General features: G+C 38.7%; 1 protein-coding gene across 9 annotated transcripts in view; it reads right to left on the reverse strand.

Moving 5' to 3' along the window:
• ERG (ETS transcription factor ERG) overlaps window positions 1-21,837 on the reverse strand; it is a 147,981-nt gene that overhangs the window by 50,411 nt on the left and 75,733 nt on the right. The window contains exon 1 of one of the 9 annotated variants that reach the window (XM_008497197.2): window positions 13,987-14,104. The exons of 7 other annotated variants lie outside the window; for them this stretch is intronic. In XM_008497197.2, the coding sequence (XP_008495419.1) occupies window positions 13,987-14,004 (18 nt within the window). In that variant the 5' untranslated portion in view covers window positions 14,005-14,104. Of the gene's footprint in view, window positions 1-13,986; window positions 14,105-21,837 lie in introns of those variants that run through there. One more of the 9 variants, XM_008497198.2, reaches the window with a different exon arrangement.

Raw genomic sequence — 21,837 nt, forward strand, 5'->3', positions numbered from 1 at the left:
GGGTGGGGGACAGAAAGGCCCAGGAATTTACCCCTTTTGTCACAATCTCCTGCATTAAATCTCCTGCACCCAAAAGAATATAGAAGTAGCACTTGGCATTTAGAGGACACACAAGGTAACAGACTGGAATAGATTTGATAGGTATAAACACAGTCATACTACAGCAAATACAGAAGATACAGCTTAGAAAAACACATTGGTTGGTTAAATACCTTTTCCAGGATAGTTCTGTTGCAGGTTTTTAGCAGTAGGACAAACCAGGGAATCACAGTGCAATGTCTTTCTAAACCCAGATGAGTTTACAAACATTCCTGCATGAATACTCCTCTGACATGTTATGCTAAGCCTTTTGCTAAATAGCCTGCCCTGTAAACAATATTTGTGATAAGGAGAATGCATTCATAATTCATGAGTTTATAAACTGAGGACTCCCCCTTGTCCTCCAACAGTTTCACAGGATCACAGAACTGTAATGGTTGGAAAAGACCTTTGAGCTCCCTGTGTCCAACCATCAACACCTCCTAAAAAATAAATGCATACATACACACACATATATATATACATACCACCATGTCTACTAGAGCATGTCCTGAAGTGCCTCATCTATATGGTTTTTAAATATCTCCAGGGATGGTGACTCCACCACCTCCCTGGGCAGCCCATTCTGGCACCTGAAATCTCCACAGCTGTGCTGGGGCCACCACAGGCATCACAACCCGTAGAACAGACTCGACTTGCTCTGCAATTTAGTAAGTACAAGGCAGGTAAGGAAGTCCTTGCCTTTGCCCTGACAAAGGTTTCCTGGAAAGGAAGGCAGATCCTTGTTGCAGAGAGGAGTACATCTACTCCTCTGGCAATGGTGATGTCCCAGGGGATGGCAGTGGCCTCTGCACAACACCCCTGCCAGGCCACAGCTGAAGGCTGCAGTAGAGCTCTCTGCTTGAGCTCAGTCACATTGAATAAGAGAAGTTCGGGGTCTTTGTACAAAAAAAGTCTTCTACAACTTCCCATTGTTCTGTAAAAGAAAAATCCAAGTGTTTGGCTTGTACTTCAGGCTTTGGATTCTCTGTGCACTTGCCTAAAGTTTAGTGGTGCTTTGTGTAGGGCTTCTTTGCTTGCAAAGTTTGACTTCTTTGGAAGTTTGGGCCTCTGTTCTCTTCTACTGGCCACATTCTCATTTACTGACACCAGACTTGTGATTGCAAATGGTCTCTGAAGTACTGGAGATTACACTTTATACTCACTGTCATGAAAATTTAGTGTATAATGGCTTTGTTCTTCTTTTCTCCTAGTGCCCCCTGAACACTAAGCTTATAGTTTCAAACTGTCTAAAACTTTGTCCCTCTTAGGATACTTCATGACTCAAAGTACTTCCTTGACAGATTTTGTTTTCTCACCTTTCACTTTGTTTTTTTCAGCACTGATTGGCACTGATTATTATTGCTTTAGTTGCTTACGCAGTAGTTTATAAATTATTTTGAAACAAACTGCGTTGTTCCTGCTTCTGCTCAGCATCCAGTTTTGGTGCCATTATCAAATTTCAAAACTTCACTTTCTGCATCATCCCAGTCCTATATGCTTTATCTTATCTAGGATTTGAAAAGAGTGAATTCTGAGGATTTATCAAGCTTCCTTTTTAACAACAGTAGCTGCCAACTTTCATGATCTTTGTGAACCTTAGGTTCCCTTGAACCTTAATTCTACAGTCAGCTGAAAACCTAGGACTATCAGTTTTCATTTCAGCTAATAAATACTAATTTCAAGGTTTAAGAGGAAATAAGATGAATAGAATATATACTGTTCCCTGAAAAACTGTGATTTTTAACCTCACCATCTTATGAATTCTGAATTCTGAATTCTGATTTTATTTTGCTGAAAAAATTATAACATTGCTCATTGTGACCTTAATTTCAGTATTGCAGCCCACTGCTCTCACCCTCCACCTTGAAACTTTAATATAGGTCCTTTTTCAGCATTTTCCCTCATCTTCTTATTCAACTTTCTGAATTTCTCTGACTCGTTCTCTTTTCACTAAAGAAATGAAGAGAAGCTAGGGAAAATGAAAGAAAAAAGAAAATGCCTTGGGGCTCACAGACACCCCAATTAATGCTGACCTTCCTCAAGTAGCCTACCAGTCCCCTTAATTGATCCTCTCCAGTCTCCTAAAAGCCTTCACTCCCCTTAAACTGAAATACTGGAGAGAAAATTGCTACTAAGATAACAGAGGTAAAGAGTCCTAATTTGTTATATTACAGATATTGGATATTTTCAGATTTAAAAAAATGAGCTGAAGCTATTGTCATTGTCATACTATGCAGAAAATATATTTCTCCAATAGGTTAGACTGACAGCTTTATTTCTTTACAGCTTCAGGAGTAAAACTTTTAGTATTGGACTTATGATGGCAAAAAAATACCTAAATCCTAGCTTACAAACCAGAAACATAACCAGAAATCACTTTGACTCATTACTTTTATTCATTAAGAATCATATCCTAAAATTCTAGATTGCTGAGTGTTTATCTACATCAGATCCTTAGATAAGGTACTTGTTTTGTGTCAGATCTACCTTTACACCTAGGATGAGGTCAAGACCTAACTGGTTTTAACACCACTTGCAGCCCCTTAAGAAGCAAGTAAGAAAAGCTGAGGAGGTGTGTTTAGTTCTTCTGCAGGGTCTCTGCCCTGTGATGGGTTCAGACCTGTTACAGGAAGTGTTCAAAGTTTTTAAGACAGGCTTCAGAGATAGAGAGTACTTAAAAGCAAGACAATTTGGGTCTGTCTCCTGGATTTTAAGCCTTTAGGCTAGATCTTTCATTACTCCAGTCTTTTGTGGAAGAAAACTGATGCTTTGAGTGTTCGTACAATTTAAGAAACTATCCTTTAAAAAAATAGCTAAATATCACAAGACTTGATAAAAATCGTGAGAGTTGGCAAGAATTGCATCTTCTAAGAAGTAGCTGAGACTGACAGAGACTGAGGCCAAACAAAACCTCTATGAAAGAGAAAAGCAGCACTATGAAGAGAAATATATTTTGAATCGAATTTGGACTGGTTTGGGTTCTAAAAGTTTAGACTACTATGTGATGAAGATGTGGGGGGAAAATGTGAATCTTAAGACAGCTAAAATTTAACACTGATGCTGACTGGAAAGGATCTGGGCACAATCAGGGAGAAAGAATGGAAGCAGATTGAGTTGGAAGTCAATAATTTACACATAAAATTTATTGATTTTGTTTTAATTCAAATGAATTTTAACAGCTATTTAAATGTTTTTTTAAAAAAAAGGTGTTGTAGTTGTCAGACCTGCAACACACTGGCCTGCCAAGCAGTTTTCCAATTTTGATTGTTAACTCATTTTGAATGTTTGGAGCTAAAGCTTCCCATCCTAAGTGAGAAAACCAAATACAAAAGCATCGCATGAGTAAAAATAGCTGGTGGCAATCTTTTGTTCTAAATTATGTCACTAGTACCTATGTGAATAAAAACTTAAACCAAGCAATTTTTAGCCATTCAGCTGGTTGAAACCACAGGTTGGGAGGAAGATAAAAGAGAGAGGAGTACAGTCAAGCCATTTTGCTCAAGTTCATCCCCTGTGTGACTTTCTACAACTTTCTGTAACAGTATTTTACTAAAGAAAGACTTTTCCTAGGGAAAAAAAAAATACTAACTTTTCTTTATTTTTTCAAGAAAGGTAGCATTTACTAAGCTGGGTTTTGTTCCACATCAGTAAAAGCAGGTAAGAGTCATAACACCACTTTCCAGTTGTGAGTAAGCAGTCTGCCTTCAAAAAGCTCTCTGAAGTCTCACTGAGCAGAAAAAGTGGGAGCTCTCAAGTTGATCAGCACCTTGGGAAATCAAGATCCTTGTTCAGGGCACTAAGCATGGATTTAATAACTTATCCCGAGGGACCATTTCTGTGAAAAATTCATCCTGGTCCATTTAAAGACTTTCTACTGAACTTGCCTCCTTTGGCATAAAGCAGCAATGATTTAGTTTGGATTGTAAAGATTTACTATGTACTTTTCCTATCTTATTAGAACCAGTAATGGAATTCACCCACTTGAATTTTGTTGGGGGTGAAGACTGAGACATCCAGAGGTTAAATTCCTGCCTACTTTTCATTTTAGCTTAATAACTGCAGTGAGTATGCTTCCTTAAAAACCTGTAGATTCTGAATCAAAGGATTTTTTTTTTCTTTATATCACTAATATTTTAAAAAATCCTAAGAATCCAGCGGTAAAATTACTAGACAACACTGATTAAAAGAAAATATAAAAAAAAACCCAACAACTTAAGAAATTGACAGATGACTGTAAATAGAAGTTTTCTGACAAAATCTATTTTCCAGTTCACTTGTTAATTTTGGTAAATGTTTCTATAACATATTTTAAAAATAAATAGTTTCAGTAAAGACCATCACGGAAACATTTTCAGGAGAATAACTGGAGCACTATTACTAATAACGCATTCAATTTTTTTCTTCCCATTATGTAGGAATCCCATGCATGGGAAACAAGGAGTCCTTTTTAGTAGTGTATCCATCAGTGTATCAGACAGGGTGATGATCCGTCTCTCTGTATCCTTTTCCTATATTTTTGCTCCAAAGCAGATGAAATATCATGATTTTTCTGAAGTCTCCCTGAATGTTAAATCTCTTCACTACTTAATTTGTCTACACTGTGTATGTGCAGACAACTTCAACCCTACGGGTCCAAAAGATGTGCTGGATTTCTCTTATTAGTTTAATAAAAAGAAAATGGGGGCTGTCACCTCACCATTGCAGAGCCCCTCACGATGAAACACATTTGCACGCTCTTAATCTAAAACATCAGTGGAATAGCTCAGATGCTTTCTGTTCAGCACACATTCATGCAGTTTGATGGATCACATCTACAATGACCATACAATGAATACTATGCTGCCTGCAACCCTCAAAAAAAGCTTGATTTTTTGGCTGGGGTGACCCAGCCTGATTCAGACTTCACTGAAGTCAATGGAAAGACTCAGCACCACCAACAGGATCATGCTGATCCCAAGCCAGCACAGGAAACGCTGAGGAAACATAGAGCTACCCTGTTTGTTGCCTTGAATATTTGTTTAGTGTTTCGGAATTTAATGACTAAAGCTTCATGGAAGAAACCTGGCAGCCAGAGACCTTTGCCAAGTCATGTTATTTTGGTTGTATCAACTCCTGAAATAAACCAAAAACTCCAGCGAGATTTTTGTGGTCATGCCATAGCATCCTTGAACTCACTCCATCTGAATGTACAGGATCGCCCTGTCCTGGTAGATATGCTCCCTTCTTGTCTAGCAAGGCAAAATTATGCTAGGAACATGATGTGCCCAGTTCTCCTCTCACTTTATAGCCATCTTATACCTCTGTAGCCCATTGGATATAGCAGATCCAGTTCTGACTTACTCCTGCTTAGAGAAAGAGGTAAATTCAACAGATTTACTATAAAGCCCAAGAAATACTCCCAAAGTTTGAATTTCTTCAAGTGACCACTCTGCTATATTTCTTCTAGCTGAAACAAGCACCAATTGACTGGACAGAAGCATAGTCCCGGGTTCCATATCTCGTGAGTGACTATTTTGTTAGCTAAAATTTTCACCAAAAATACACCTTCAGAAATAAAATAAAAATTCACATTTAGAAGATGAACAAGGAGCCTACCAATGACTCGGCTGCAGTTTGTGTTCATTAAGAGGGTTAAACCAAACTTTCCTGATTGTTTCTGTTGTTTATGAATCTCGACCTTCAGAACAGCACTGAAATGTGCTGTCTCCTAAAGATGTTCCCTGCCGATATGACACACACTTTGCATTGTTTCACTGCACACAAGCATTAATATCCCAGAGGTAACCCACCCTTCTTTTAACGGCTGGTGACAGGTCCAATGGCTGAGCAAAAATCAGTTGAAGGAAAGGGAAGTCTTGTCGGAAATGAGATTAATCTTGTAACGAGTGTTCAGCCCTGATAACCCATCTGTGCAGAGAACTGCTTTAACTGGAGAGCAATTAACCTTCACCTGACAAACTCTGTCCAACCGTTATAAACAACATTAAAGGCACAGAATCCCCCTCTTTTTCCCCCCCTTACGTAGACTAAACAATCAGATTCTGAATTCCATGAACATGGTACACGTAAGAGTGCCTTGATGACAAATTGCAGGAAAAAATTTTTTAAAGGTAATGGCTGTATGGAAATAATTTAAACTATGTCTCTGGCCACCACTTGAGTGGGTCGATCTGATTAGTAGCAACAATTTTGAGCGCTTCCAATGGAATACCTTAGGCATGAGGGAAGCTGATGTGAATACACCAAAGACTAACAACAATAAAAATGTATGCAAGTAGCAAAGAGCTGGCTAACCACATCCCAGGAACACTGCTTTCAAACAGAGCATCTACTTCCCCACCTCTCTTGTGAGCTCAAAGCTCAGGGGCAACTTCCCAGAGCTTCTTCACCTATGGCCTTGTGGAAATTACTTGCCAAAACTAACATCAAGTTGCAGAACCCATCTGCAGTAACTTGGCTTTTGGGTTGGGTCCTCACAGAACCAACTTTCCTGTCAAATAGCTCCAAGTGATGCAGTCTCCCAAAGGGTCTGTAAATCCAGCCTCAGATTACCAGCCTGTTAAACCACAATGTGACCTTAAACAACTGCCTTTCCACAGCAGTCTGAGGAGACAACTGAACATGGGTCTGTTCTTCAAAGATGAACAGGCACAATATGTATTAAGCCAGAACAGCAGAGGACTAATAAAATCCATGGGGAAAGGCCTAGTTACCAATCTCAGTAAGAGTGGCAGAGGCCTGGAATAATTCCAGAGGAATCATCAGTAAAACAATGTTCAAAATTTAGGCAGAGCTCCTGAATAACCTGGGTGAAAGCCTGGCCTCAATCAAAACACTGGCCAAATATTTTTCACTTCATTTGCACCATTTTCAATTCAAGTTTTGTAATTCCGCATTCATTCTGTACATGTCCCTGAAAGCAATTACCCTGAAGTTATGATTAGCAATGGAAGTTTTCTTTATTTACTTTTCTTTTGCTCTAGGTTTCTCTTTTTCTTAGCAGAAATGTAAATATACAGGTTAGTCATGGATTTACTAATCTGTACAGTCAGGCAAAATTTCCATTTTTGTTTAATACATATGTCAAGAGATGACCATGACTTTAATATATCCAGAATATGCTCCAACATGTTTATTGAACAGTCCACCTCAAGAGCTATAAGGAATATTTCTTATAATTGGTGATGTATACAAACAAGGGATGAATGCAGGCAACAAGGAACTAGAGGGAGGGTGCTTGCTCTTCATCTGACATAATAAAAATGCATTTTGAAGCACCCTGATTTTAAGTATTTTAAAATGCAGGGCCACTTTCCCTACCCTTGCAAAGAAACTCCCTGGTATTTCATATTCCAACATAACCACATTGTTGTTAAATTATTACACAGATGTGTTGTACTGTGGCTTAAATGTTTTAACAGCAACAGGCAGTACACTACCTTTATATCGAACAAGAAGGGCTTAGATCTTTTCAGTAAATTATATATTAACAGATGGGAAGTTCCTATTGAAAGCATTTCCTGTATTGGTAGTCCCTGATTTTGGCAACTTATCTGGGTAGGAAATGAATGCAGGAAGTATCTGTCTACAGTCTCTTTATCATCAAGGTAATTGCTGTGGCAGCATTTTACTGTTTATCAAGGTAATAAACATATCGTCTAAAAAAAGATGTTTTTCAGCTCTAAAGAATGAGGCTTAAAAACAAAATCTTACAGGCTTCCATTGCAATTGTGTAAAATATTCTGTGCAGAACTAATATGCTGCTACTTCTTTCCCTCAGTTCAGCTGTACTTACAGATTTGTCAAACAAAACATTTCCAGTCTCCTACATCTTTTTTCCCAGTTATAGCACTGTTTCTCAATCTCTCATCTCACTTAAGTCAGGTAGGTCATTTTAAAGAGTTCTGCCAGTTCCCATAAATAGTTATTCACCACCCCTTCTGGCAGGTATTTGCATATACCCAGTCCTAGTAACTGTTGTTGTGTTTCCTTCCCATTTATCAGGCATGCTCAGACTAGGAACACATACATTTAACCAGGAGAGTTACTGATCCCAGTTCCCACCCATCAGGTGAGACACAGCCACAATACAAATAAACACAGGTTGCAAATCAAAGGAGACATCAGATCATATACTTCCCTTCCCCTCATTAATTTCCAAAATTCACCATTCCAAAAGATCATTTGCCTGGGCCACTGTATGTGGATGATTGCTTGGTGTGTCCTTCAGCCTAACCTAAAAAAAATTGCTATTGTTTTTTAACCTTTTAATTTTCAATGACATTTTAATGGCAATAATTGTCATATATTAATTTCACTTTGGATCAAACTAAATTGATGTCAATAATTAACAGAAGTGGTAATCACTGGTTTGTACACTGGAGTTATTAAAAACATTCCTAATATTATTTGTTTATTGCCAATTAATATCTCTTTCCTGAAACCAATGTGTAATGTTTCTAATAGGATGACTGTGTGTATGGTAAAAATCAACAACCTGGTGCCTAAGAATGCATGCCAAGGACAGAGGTAACTTCCTTGTGACACAGTTTTGCAACCTGATTCTCATCAGATTTCCTGAAAATTCCCCCTCTGTTCACTGTGATGAGTTGTTTACAGGATTAAATATTCCTTCATTTAAGGGGAAAGTGGAGGAGGGGAAAGGGAGGGGTGAGGAGGGCAATAAATCAAGGGACACAGAACTCTCCAACCTCAGGCAGACTTGGTTTCAACATTTAAAATAATCCCATAAAGACAGATTCATCCTTCAAGGACAGGATTGATACTTTTTTCATATAAGCATTTTAAATTTTCTGTCTCTTTGTCAGTGTTTTGAACACAGTCAACATTTCTTCTATAACACACAAATATATATTAAAGACAGAAGGATGACTAGCAGAACATATGCCATTTTGTCAGATAATTGGCTTTTCATTACTGACAATGTGGAAAACTGCTGGTATTTACTGTATAATTATCTATCAAAAGTAATTGATTTTTAAATAGCTAATGATAAATCTCAGACACCACATGAAAAGATTTTTATTAACTTGATAAATTAATAAGTGATATTTTCTACTGTATTGTTTTTTACTTTGTTAAAATTAATAATACAAGTTATGGAAACCAAAATTTCTTTTTGTTTTCTCCCCTTTGCTGATTTTCAAAATAATTCTATTGGCTTGCTTTAGAAACTTGCACCATGAAGCTTATCTTTTTGATTGAAGAGCATTATATGGGGTTATAAAATTTTACTTGGAAAATAAATATCTTCTTTTGGCATTCACATTTCTGGAAACTACCTTTGTATTTATCTTTCTCCAAATCATTCTCCAAGAGCACTCAATTCTTTTAATATTATTTTTGAATGGCTTTCTCTAACCTAGGGAACTTGCTGAAAAACATTTTGTTAAAAGATAATACAGATCTTATTAAGAAAAAACAAACAAAGAAGACAACACAGACAGTCAAACATATGCATTTTCCAGTTGTTGCCCCTTGCCTGGAGACTTAATTCTGGAAAGCAAAATCCTTATATTTTTATTTCATTTTGGCATATGTAGCCACAAACCAGCCTGAGTTAGATGACTGCTGATTGAAAGCAAAAGAAAACAACACAAAAATCCCCCAAATTATCTTCTTCTGTTCTTGTATTTGTTCCCTGGTATTGTACATTTGTGTTTGAGTCAGAAATACTATTTTACCTGTAAATAATTCTAGGACTGATTCTACTGCCTTTATTGGAACAAACTCTTCATGAAATTGGTGGGAACTTTGAATTATTGAGAGCAAGATCAAGCTAAGTGCTTTAAGGCATTCTTCATGTTCTTGCTTCTGCTTCATCAGAACATTCAGGTGTGTGCTTAGCTTTAAAAGAGGTTTGTGTCATATCACTCATGCAATGCAAGTATTTAGAAGCTTAAAGTTAAATATACTATTGGATCATTTGCTAACTGAATCAGAACACAAAGGAATAATCTGTATAATTTTTAATGACAGGAACAGAAGGACAAATTACTGTATTAGTTCTCTTGGATTCAGAGCAGATGCAGTCCTGTAAACAAAAACTTAAAGATTTAAACATTTCCATATGCCAAGACAATTTTTTTTAAAAAAACTGTCTCCAGCTTTCCTTGGATTCAGAAATATCTCAGTGAGTACTTAAATTTTCTAAAAGAAAGTGATAGAAAAGTACTACTGTAGAGAGAGGCACAGGCTAAGGTTTATCATTAAAAAAAAAACCCAACAACTTGCCACTATATTGCTGCTTTAATCAGTATAATTATGTCCGCAGTTTTAAGCCTCAGAAACCTCAAAGATTCTCTTGTCCTTTATCATAGACTTCCACATGGACTAGGGCATTAGAAAACAATAATAAAAAGCAGAAAAATGCACATTTAGAAGTAAAGTAGTATAAAATAAATATACACAAATTTAGTCAGTAAGTCACTGTAAAATTAAGGTAATTTAATGAACAGCTTTTATAATGCTAATTGGATTGGAAGGCAAGGAGAAAAAAATAAGATGACTTGCTACATGGCAAGGAAGTAGAACTGTAGTTACATTTTACTATTTAATGTTCTTTACTACAAGATTAAAAAACCAAGATGGTCTTCAGAATATGTCTTTTTACTTCACCCCAAGGTAACACTAAATACTTTTTACGCCATTCTATTAAAAAACCTCACAAAAAAAAAAAGATGCCAACTTCAGAAGCCTTTGATACTTTTAAAACTGCATTTACAGTGCCTAGTGAGAGGCTCATAATGATCAGTGCTGAATTGATTTTAAGTTTTCATCACCTTTGGTGCCCTGCACTATTGTGCTAATACATGTATCTGTCAGGTATTACTTGTGCCAGGAGGAAAAAAAACCACATCCCCTTATTGCTTAAGGGGATGACTGTTGAAAAAAAGTTGAAAAATTAAAAAAAAAAAAACAAACTTAAAAAAATGATTCCTCAAATACCAAAAAAAACATAACAGTGAGATTAGCTGTGTGCAGACCAGTTATAAGGGAGTGAATGGATTAGAAATATCAGCCCCCTGACTGCATAATGAAAACAAAATCCTGGTTGTGGAGGCTCACACCTTCTCCAGCCACCCTCCTTTCCTCCGTTTCTCATGCTGCCCTCCACGGGTGCCAGCCCTGCTCCTGGCCAGAGGGAGAGGCCCTTGGTCTGAGAGACTGTGACACCCTTAGAGTGTAAATGTCAGAATTAAAGTAAGCCATCCACATGTACCCTAGGAAGAAGACATTGCTGTCTCCTCTTCCTTAAGGAAAAGAAAAGCCTTCCACCACGGACGCTGCCTATGCAGGAGCTGCCCTGGCTGGGCAGGGAAGCCCATGGGAAGCTTTTCTCTTTCTCTGGCATGGGCAGAAGGGGAAGAGGGCAACAGAAGGAGGACAGAGGATGCGAAGGGACACATCTCCTGGTAAAGCCACGCTTATGACATCAACCCCAGTGCCAGAAAATTTACAGAAATATTTGCCCTCATAGATCCCGACTAGCCCCAGCTAAGCCAGCTTGGTTTCTCACGAACCCTGAGCCATAGTTGCTGTGAGAGTAAGAGGATGAATTTAAGTCTTACTGGAAGGCCACCTCCACATTTGGGTGCATTTAGAGTAATTTGTACGTGGTTATGAAGGAACACGTAGCCATTTGCCATGCAATTTTGACATTTAATGACTCCAAGGCTTCTCTGAAGAAGAGTTATCTCACAGTGCAGAGATCCCAGAGGATCCACTTTGCTTTCGCCCCAGCCTCTGACCACCTACACTGGTATAGCAGGGCTACCTGTTGCCAGCAGACATTATATTGAAATTGCAAAAAGCATTTGCTAAACGTAACTGTTTAGCATCAGCACAAGTGCCCATTTGGCATTCAAATGGAATTCTTTTATTTCAGAAACCTCTCAGCTAAATGACTTCTTTATGTACTCAGTACAGAAGAGGAATTGAATCTTTTAGGACTGGCTTAGCTTCATGTCAGAGTGCATTTCCTGCACCTAAAGTACAAAGCACCTGTCATTTCTTTTCAGTCACTTTACATTTTGCACTCACATTAAGAAAATCCTTGCTTTGGTATATAAGGCCTTCCAAGCTCCTTGGGCACAAAAATACTCAATGTTTTGGGGTGTCTATTTTCCCCTGCAAGTTTCATGCTCCCGAGTAAGGAGACAAAAATGAACTTTTTTCCACTCGGGAGGCTTAGCTGTTTGCATTGTCTTAGCAGGCTGCATAGTACAAAGTTGCAAACAGTCTCTCTAACCTCTATAAGTGTAAGGTGAAGGCAAATAATAATTATGAGATATTGTTTACAGTCATGTACCCTATTATAATTCAGCCAACACAAAACATCAAAAAATAAACAAGATCTCCTCAACGGATACATTTAAACTCATTGTACCACTATTTTAGAAAAAAATAATTTTTCCTATCAACATCAATAGTGCATTCTGATTTATAGATTAAAAAAACAGCATTATTATCATCTCAGCACATAGCCCTTCTGCTAACAATGCAAACCCTGACTACTTGAACCTCAAGATTTTCCTAAAGTGCCTGTGGGCTCTGAACCGTGTGGCAAAACCAAAGGGAATTCAGCTGTTTCAGAAGCTACTTAGCAGATCATAGATACTGGCCAGCAATAAAGAGAGATTCAGATCTTTGTCTCCACAGATAACCTCTTGAAAACATCCGTGATTGCAAAAAGAGACAGTTCATTAGATTTTTTTATCACATTGTCTCCAGGCAAAGTTTTCAGATTTCAAAAACTACCACAAAAAACTACCAAATGATCTTTAAAATGTAAACATTTAAGCAGAAGTTACTGAGAAATCAGACAGCAGCCCCACTAACAGCAGCAAATGATCAGGTACCGCTGCTATTCTGTACCTCTGCCTGAATCTCTGGCATAATCAGAAAAGTACAGAAATACACAATACCATGAAGAAAACAAATACCTCGATCCCAAATCTGATGATACAACGCCACGGAGTCCTCACCGTACATGCTGGTTTGCGCTTTACGTGGAAATTAGTTTCACTACCACAAAGCTTTTAGTTACAGTTATACTTCTGCAATTAATCACAGCTATCGCCGTATCTGTTACTGCTATCTATTGTAACATGCAGAGAAGCAAAAACTATATAGATAGACCAACATATAGATTTATACAGCTTTCTAAGTGTCACAACCTGAAAAGCTCATCACACTAATCCTTAAAAAAAAAAAAAACCCAACAAAAAAACCAAAAAGCAAAAAAGCAAACATGCACCAAGATCAATTTATAAGCCAACAGGAGAATTTTATTGTAAAAAAAATTAAAACAAAAAGAACACACCCACGAGACCTTGCCTCTACCATTTAAATAACTTTTAGAAAGGTTCCAAGTATTAGAACAGAGTTTCAAACAAGCACGTAATTAACACCTGCATCAGATACAAGCAAGAGCCTCTCATCCCCCTTTGCCAATACTTGTGTCCCCATCAACAAGAGAAACATTTAAAAGTATCCAAAAGGTTAGGGCTCTTAGGAACCCTTTCTTTCCTTCCAGTGCGCGCCCTCTCCACTTATGGCAGCCCGCGAACACATCCAAGTTGTCAGAAAGATACCTACAAGAAATTTCAGAAGCTCTCATAAAAGGGCTTCGCCTATGCAATCCACAGCACTGAACAGTGAATTTAAAAAAGACCAATTTTTTTTCCGAGTTTGAAGTTTTTAAGCCTTGCGGATGGTTGGAGTAGGAAAAAGGAAATTTACTAGGCAGTACAAAGGAAATCTTGTTGTCCTCTATTGTGGTAGTGGGGGTGTTGCCCAATTCCAACTTATCTAGGTTGATAAAGGAAACCAAAGAACACGCCACTGAAAAGAATTCCAACAAAAAAGATACCCCTTTCTTACCTTAATAGTGCTTGCCATAATGTGATCAAGATTATTGATCGCTAATAATTGCTAATAATAATTATTGCTTCGCTCTGACCAGAAAGAAGTTTTGATGAGGTTGTTTAGAGCGGATGAGATTGTGCTAACTCTGGGAAATGAAGTCAGCCAATGGCAGGAAGAGGTTTCTATTGGTCCTGGCCACAGCAGCTCGAAGAAACAGGATATTTGGGAGTGAAGAGATAAGAGTCCTAAAACAATGTTGTTTTTCTTGATGATATGTGACTAAATTTCTTTTATTTTTTTAATTTTTTTTTAACAAAAAAGTCAATTGCCTGTGACTGCCTGGGCAGGTGTGATCTGATGTGCAGTAAGTGTGACATGCCACTTTGAGGCAGGATGCAGATGTCAGATGCAAAGGGCCAAATTCAGCACTAGTTTCATGCAGTCAATTCACTGGGGTATTGCTGATTCAGGGCCAAAGCCAGACTTGGTACAAGCGGGTGTAACTCCACGTATGCTAATTAAGTCAAGCCCTGCTTACACCACTTCTATATTTGTCCATTAGCTTCATTCCTGGATTCTTGAGCTACTGAACACTTTCTAACCTATCTGATCTAGCACATTTTTTTTACTTCAGAGAAGCCACAAGGCTGAAGACGATAATTTCTTCTTGATGCCTCTTTCTTACTGAGGAAACAAAGTCACAAAAAGCCATATATTTCCAAAACAAATGCCTGAATGCCATAAATAGTCCTAAATTTTCCACACTCTTCCTTTACTTCACAGTTCTATCCATGTATGAAAATGAGACAGTTCCACTGGCAATTCCCTTCCTGGTTGGAGTGTGATAGTAATTTTTATTCACTGTTATATTTTTATTGGTCCTTTTGTAGCACTTGGCAGTCACAGGGCACCCAAAAACTACCAGCTGTGCAAACAAAATACCGTCCCTGTCCCACAGCCTTTCTTGGGAGTGTTGAATGGAAAAAAACCAACACAGAAGTATGAAAATAAGAAAGGCAAAGTGCCTCTACAGTACCAGCCAGCATAAAAGTCCACATGTAAAGAGTCATTCAGGAGCCATTGTTGGCACAATCCTCTTGCTCTTATGAGTCTTGCCACACTGTATTTCTGTAAAACATGTAGTTCCTAGTGTCAAGAGATTCTGAGCTTTCAGCCAGAAGAGAAAAGCTTGAAAATAGGACCTTCAAATATTAAAGGAAAAATTTAAAATGTCACAATGTAATACTTTATTAATAATCTTGTAATTTCTTAAATCTAGTCCTACAGTTTCTCAATGCTTCCTATAACAACATCAAACCATGGGCATGCTTCTTGACAACTGTGCAGCATTGGATAGATAAAAACTACTATAATAAGGTCCTGCCCTCAGCCCAGGGACTTCAGTATGACAAAAAAAAAAAAAAAAAGAAAAGAAAAGAAAAGAAAAGAAAAGAAAAAAGAAGAAAAAAAAAAAGCTAAGGCTTGTCATAGCATTATGTAGCAAAGGCAGATGACCTCATCCTCTCCCAATGCCTTCCTCTACTGCTCCTTAGCACATGGAAAGGAAATCAGTGTTGTTCTGTAACTGGTGATGATGGCTGGAATTTCGTATGCAGATTTTCCCAAATGGTACACATGACAGCAGTAAGTCTCAATTCACTCTTCCTCTCCTATCCCAGACCAAACACCACCATGAACTACTCTGGAGATGCTCCAGAGCAGGTGAAGTGCTGCCTTCTTGTCCCTCAAGCATCCTCCCTGCAGGCACTGCTCCATTTCAGCAAGGCAGAGGAGAGGAAAGGCTGCTGAGAGTGGCTAAAGAGAGTGGCTCTGCCATCCACTAGGTGGTGGGAAATCCTGGTTTCCAGGTGCCCTGTGGTGATCAAAGAGCTGGAAATCCCTGAACACAATGAAGTGACACAGGAACAGCACAGAACCAGGTTCTGACAGACTGGACCCTGAGTGATGGCAGTTATCATTTGAAATAGGTAAAATTTTGTAGAAAAAAATCACATTAAAGAGAATAAAGAAACATGTAGAATAAAAAAAGAGCTTATACAACACTGAAACAGAAGTAAACATTGCCCAGGTAGTCAACAACCCATCCTTGAGATGTGAGCCTGCAAGACAGATGAAAGGGATGGGAGGGAGTACTCCCCACAGCTTACCTTGGTTCTAGCCCTGAACACTAGATAGAAAACAATGAGTAATTGGACTCACTGTATTAACATACCATTAGCATACTAATGTACTATTAGCAAACTAAAATACCCACCCTTAGGCTAGAGGGAACCCTATTCTTTGAGCATACATAGTGAATTTTTTAAGCACTGCCACTTTAAATGGAAGCGAAGAACTAGTTGTCCAGTGGTGATATGAGTGATAGAATATACTTAGAGATAAAATAATTTTACAAGTTTTAGTGAATAAAGCATTTGTCTGGGGTTTTTTTTTTGTCCTTGTGTTTCAGGAAGCTGAGCTAACTTTGTGGAATACCACCTTACTCCCTTTTCTGTGCAGAACTGGGTATTAAAACAAGTATCTCAACTCTGTGTGTGGATTGGCTTCTTATACACCAGGCAACTGACCCCACTTTCGGGACAACAGGAAGACTCCCTGTTTCAGGTATAGTGGTGTGTCTCTCCCTTGGGCTTGTATCCTCACTCATCTCCAGCTGAGTCACAGCCTCAGGGCTTCCTCAGCCATCCTGAGGGGCTGAGCAAGCCTCCAGCAGAATCCAGATCCCAATGGACAGGCTGGACATGGAAGAGCAGATGCCTTGCTCTTCCTCCCCTCTTTGGCTCCTCAGGCATCACAGGTTCAACTCCTGTACAAGTTTATCTTGAGTTTAATGAATCCTAGTATCATTTTGGTTGCAAAGATATTTAAGATCATAAATCCAACCATTAAAATAGCACCTTACTTTTAAGCAGCCCCTGTTTCCTTCACTGCAAGGATGACTTCTGGTCACTTTAGAGCAATCTAGAGTCAGCACTCCTGTGCAATAGTTTACATTTTTCATTAGTTGATTCATTTAGAACTCTGCTAAGTGTCTTCTTACAGTCTACATCCACTGAATTACTGTGCTTCTGCAGAGTAGGTAACTTCTGGTAACTTTCCTATTTTCATTACACACATTATGGAAAGAAAGCAATTTACAATAACTCTATTTCATGGGGATGTTGATTTCCTCCCTTTTCATCTCCAAACAATGAACAAGACAGCCAAAAGATTAGAACATTTTACTTAAAATTTCAAAGCATTGTATAATGGTTCAGTTGGGGGACTTCCACTCCAGATAAGCCCATGATGTTTTGTTTTTTTGTCAAATATATTGAGAGGCTTGAAGTATCATCTCCATCTCTCCAGTGTATGGGATCTAACAAATTCATTCATAAGCAGGTTTTAGTAATGATTCTTCTCCAGTCTAACTCCATATGGACAAACATCCTTTTGATTTTATAAGGCTTTTGGAGGAATAAGGCAAGCAATGCCAGACTCTTCCGAGCAATATCATTATTATATAAGTTTTATGGAGCCCACAGCCCAGTAAGGGTTTTGCCATTTTGAACTGTTCCAAAGAATTCCATGAAGTTTATTTGACTTTGAAGCTAATACCCACAGGCAGATTTCTGAGTGCTTATGTTTATGTCGATCCAATTGTAAGACACAGCCTTGGTATTGTAAGGAAAGGAAAATATTGGGTTATCAAATCACCATCATCTAGTTGCAAAAGAAAACAAGTAAAAACACTTCTACTGTTTTTCTCTCTTCTTCATTTTGTTAAGGTTAAATAGAAAGAAAATATGCTTTTGTTATGCTAGGCAACTAGCATAGTAGTATTGTCTGAAATAATGCTGTGTGAGTTTGAAAAAAAGGAGCTTGGTCAACAAACAGAATGAAAACACAAAAAAATTAATAAGAATCTCCACAGTTCACCTAACACCCCCTTCACCCCTTAATTTCTCTCTCAAGCTTATCCCACTAATTTGTCTGGGCTCCTTTCTGATAATTTTCTTCTACGTTCAAGCCTGCATCTAGAATCTACAGAGGAATAAAACAATACTGCATGTGCTTAGCATTACATGTGTGCTTAAGTTTTTTGACCAAAACATGGATTTTGCACATGCTTTAAAATTACTTAAGCTGTGTTTCCTGAATACAGACAGGCTTAAACGTTGCTTTAAGTGCATTCTACTTTCAGGACTGAAGAGCTTCTCTCTAAAGATGAGCTTCCTAATTTGTAGACAAAGGATCCCATGTCTGATCTAAGCCTACTTAAACCAACAGAGCCATGCATAGACCTAAAAATTCTGTCTGACCATGCAAAATAATTAGACCAGATCTTAAACAAAAATTAATTTCCAAAGAAAAAAGCTGGTTTCCTTGTTGCACCCTTTCTAGAATGTACTAGAAATATGTTCAATCTGTGAGTACTTACCTGAACACAAGTAAAATATTTCCAGAGAGACCACTTCTCGTGTTATTAGGAACAGCACTACTAACTCTAAAAAACAATGCAGTCCTCAGATTTTTTTCATATCTTATCTGATAGAGGGTTAGAATGTAGGAAATATATTGCAATATTCCCTATGTAAACAGATCTGCAATCCATCTTGTTGTCTGGGAGCTAAACCAAGAACTCTGCTCTCAGCCTGGGCTCACCAAGGGACTAGAGGTGTGCTCAGTTACCTTCACTAATCTGCTATGTCTTTTACTCTCACAAGTCTGCCTAGATAGCTTCTTTCCTTTTTACTTTCAAAGTGTTGTTAGTACTGCTAATAATACAGCTTTCATCCCTCTAATGGTGGAGATTTATTTACATTTTCAATCATTCTGGGTAAATAACTGGGCAAACTGGAGACACAATCCCCTTGTGTGTTATGCTTTGTATACATACAGTGTCTGCAAATGTGAGTATTAAAAGAAAAGAACAGAGGAAAGAAAAAGTGACCTCTGTCCCTCTTATCAACATTACAGGTAAGAAGGAGGTTGAACTCTAGGTAGAACCAAGCTAAAAATGAAAAAAACCTTGAGTACAATAAAAGACTGCCATTTTTTGAAACAGATGTTAAGAAATGCAGGCAAATTAATGCTACATCATGGGACATGAAAGACATATGCAAAGGTCTTAATCCCCTCAAAAAGACAGAGCATTTTGCTTTAATGTAGCTCCAGATGTCATATTGGCCATACTCAGTTCACTGTGTGAGGGCCAAATACACTTTTACCAGGTTTTCAGCAAGCCCTTCAGCAGAACTTCCTCCCTTTAATTCACAGCTTTCAGCTGGCTCTGAAGAAAGTCAGTAAAGCTGCCTGCAGAAAGGGAAACTCTTCCCTCACCACAAGGAAAGCTCTCACAAGTAAGCTTTTAGCAGGGGAACAAGAAGGGGTGCCCAGGAGACAGAGTTTCACAACCTTCCCTGAGAGGCTGCAGGGTGAGAGACTGCACCTTAGGTGCTGCTCTCTGGGATCACCAATTCTCACTACTCATCCCCCCGGAATTCTGGGCCTACAGTGCTGCCCGAGGGACCTCTTCCTTCCACACCTGAGTGAGTTTGATGCAGCACTGGGGTTGAGGGTGCAGTTAGAGTTCTTGTCCAGGGAAACATGGGGTCCAGTTCTGGAGTGGGCTCATGCCAAATGACGCACAGCTAGAAGCGTGGAGGTAAATTCAGGGAGGAAAATGCTAATCTGAGTGAAATGGGGCAATTGCTTCTGTCAAACTCCAATTAGCATATTAAAGCAAGCAGCCCATGTGAAGCCACATCATTATTACTAATTATTACTACGAGGGCAACAGAATCACAGAAAGTTGGCAAACATGGCACATATCCCACGTAAAGCAACTTTTCCTCTGCCATTGTTTCCAAGCTTCCAAGCTTTTCCATTCCCTCGGGGCCAGGTATGACAGCAGAGTGCCACGGGATGGACCACGTCCTCATCCCCACGATGCTGCCCGCAGAGCAGCTCGTAGGTGGCGGGCACTAGAGGGTGCTCCTGGCCCCTCTAAAAGAGTGCAGCAGCCTCCTGCACTGTTTCCTCCAACAGAGCTTTCCAAAACCAGAAATCACTTCTTGTAATAAAAAAGGAGCACTTTAACACGAGCAGATAAAAGACATTTCTTCCGGCAGCAGCGGCACCCACAGTCGGTTTTGCCCTCAGTGTTGGTTATGAATTAACATCTTCCCACTATCCTGTCTTTGCTTCATTTCCATCACCCCATGTGCTACCTCCGGCTGCTCCAGCCCATTTGGCCAGTTAGTCCTTTTATATCTTTCTGCCAGCCTCACCTGCTTCCTGTCAAAGCCATGAATTCACTTCACTCAGTGACAGAGCTGAAAAGTTGGGAGAGACCCTGATATGTGGGTTACACAGCTTTTTTCAACTTCCTGAAACAATAGCAATCAAGAATGGATCTTTTCCCAGCAGACAAAGTTTACAGAAATATTGGAAGTTTTCAAAGTGAAAGTCAAATCACCTCACTTACCTAACCTTGGCTCTCTAACTATGATTCAGGCTATTTAAGAGAAGGACTTTTTACAAAGGCACGTAGTGGAGGGACGAGGGGTAGCAGTTTTAAACAGAAAGAGTGTAGAATTAGATTAGATATTAGAAAAAAAAAATCAATGTGGGAGTGGTGAGACATTGGCACAGGTTACCCAAGGAAACTGCAGCTGCTCCCTTCCTGGAAGTGTTCATGGCCAGGCTGGATGGGGCTTTGGTAACTTGGTTTTGTGGAACTTGTCCCTGCCCATCCAGGGAGGTCAGAACTAGATGGTCCTTAAAGTCCTTTCCAACTCAAACCATTCTCTGATTCTATGATTTTTGATGACTACAGCACTGTCTGCCCATCTTTTCTGTTCTAATCATCTCTGGAGACCAGCTATGTTGTCTACATAAAAATCCCCAAACAAATGTGATATAAAATGGGAACTCTGTTTACGTGAATCACATTGGCACAGTCACTATTATATTGACACTGGATTTATTTGCAATAGTCAGGGCAAGTACTTCATATGTCTTCATTCAGTCTCACCTACAAAAACTGCTTAAAAGAGGTGAGATGAATAGCACCTTTAAATTACTTCTTACATGATATCTGAGACACCCAGCTTTTGGATAACTCTGCTTACATCAGATGACTCTCAACCAACTTTCCTTTCATTCATCCTTAATTTTCTCATCTCCAGAATGTTAACAATTTTACTGCCAAATGCCAAAGGAGTGCTGTATGGATTAAGAGGGCTGAAACCTTCAGCTGAAAGTTGCCACTCATATGAAAGATATTCCTTTCCTGTTTTGTGATAAATTGAAGCTGGTTAAATGACAATGGTGCCCCAGGACACAACAAAAAACAATCCCACACCAGATCACTTCAAAAAAGCAAATTCTCTGCAAAGAAAAAAGAAATAACTCTGAGGGCAAAGGGCAACATTTTTCATCACTTTCTTCCAAATGTTTTAGATCAGTTTAACTTAAATACACAATAGTTTGAACTGGTTATTACAGAACACTATCCTTCAAGGTCTTACCATCCCTAGATTGATGGGCATTGAAGACAGCAAATATGTCTGGCATATTGGATTTCTACACCATATTAGTAAGGCTGTTTCAAGATTTTCATCAAGAATGGAACCTATTAAAGTCTCTCTCACACTCTTCTGGCTTTTATAGCATGCTTTGGAGGACTGTGTGCTCTTTTTTCCTGTCCATGACCAGGAAGTCTATAGAAAACACTTTCAACTGTTTAATTTGACCTTTCACCTCTAGGCTTTTGCCTAATCTGCAAATTTGAATAGGAGGTATAGCTGAGCTTTTTTTTTCCCGTCTCTAAGTAACTAGGTGAATTCCTTAAGGGACCAG

The sequence above is a fragment of the Calypte anna genome, chromosome 1 (assembly GCF_003957555.1).
Source record: "Calypte anna isolate BGI_N300 chromosome 1, bCalAnn1_v1.p, whole genome shotgun sequence".
NCBI lineage: Eukaryota > Metazoa > Chordata > Aves > Apodiformes > Trochilidae > Calypte > Calypte anna.